This window comes from Egretta garzetta, unplaced genomic scaffold, assembly GCF_000687185.1.
Source record: "Egretta garzetta isolate BGI_Z169 unplaced genomic scaffold, ASM68718v1 scaffold390, whole genome shotgun sequence".
Classification (NCBI taxonomy): Eukaryota; Metazoa; Chordata; class Aves; order Pelecaniformes; family Ardeidae; genus Egretta; species Egretta garzetta.
This window is the reverse complement of record NW_009258382.1, coordinates 141,138-141,621: the sequence shown is the minus strand read 5'-3', so window position 1 is coordinate 141,621 and position 484 is coordinate 141,138. Positions and strand designations below refer to the sequence as shown.

The 484-nt window shown below is 59.5% G+C and overlaps 1 protein-coding gene across 1 annotated transcript in view; it reads left to right on the top strand.

Annotated features, from left to right (window-relative positions):
- The window catches only part of LOC104128329 (beta-crystallin B3-like), a 15,960-nt gene extending 15,763 nt beyond the window's left edge, over positions 1-197 (top strand). The window contains exon 6 of the mRNA XM_035896646.1: positions 51-197. Coding sequence (XP_035752539.1) covers positions 51-197 — 147 coding nt within the window. The remainder of the gene's footprint in view (positions 1-50) is intronic.
- Positions 198-484: the final 287 nt, after the last annotated feature.

The window sequence follows — 484 nt, the reverse complement described above, 5'->3', positions numbered from 1 at the left end:
ACCCAGCCCCGGCGGCCGCTGATGCCCCCTGCCTGCTCTCCCCGCTGCAGGACAGCCAGGAGCACAAGATCGTGCTGTACGAAAACCCCAGCTTCACCGGCAAGAAGATCGAAATCATCGACGACGATGTGCCCAGCTTCCACGCGCACGGCTACCAGGAGAAGGTCTCGTCTGTGCGGGTGCAGAGCGGCACGTGAGTACGGGGGGCAGCGGGGCGCGGGCAGCGGCACCCATGCACAGGCAAAGGTGCCCCCGAAGCACCGCAGTGCTGGGGCAGCTCCACCGATGGCTGGGGGGTTTGCCCTCCCCGGCAGGACACCTCCAAGCTCAGTAATTCCGTTAGTTATTAGGCATTGTAAGCTTTAATTAGCAATAATGCTTTAATATAGCATTAATAATGCTAAAGAATGCTTTCATTGTTGGCATCCCAAGTCGAGCAAAGGAAGCTGTTGCATGCCGGCTGCGCTCGGCGAGCGGTGGCACC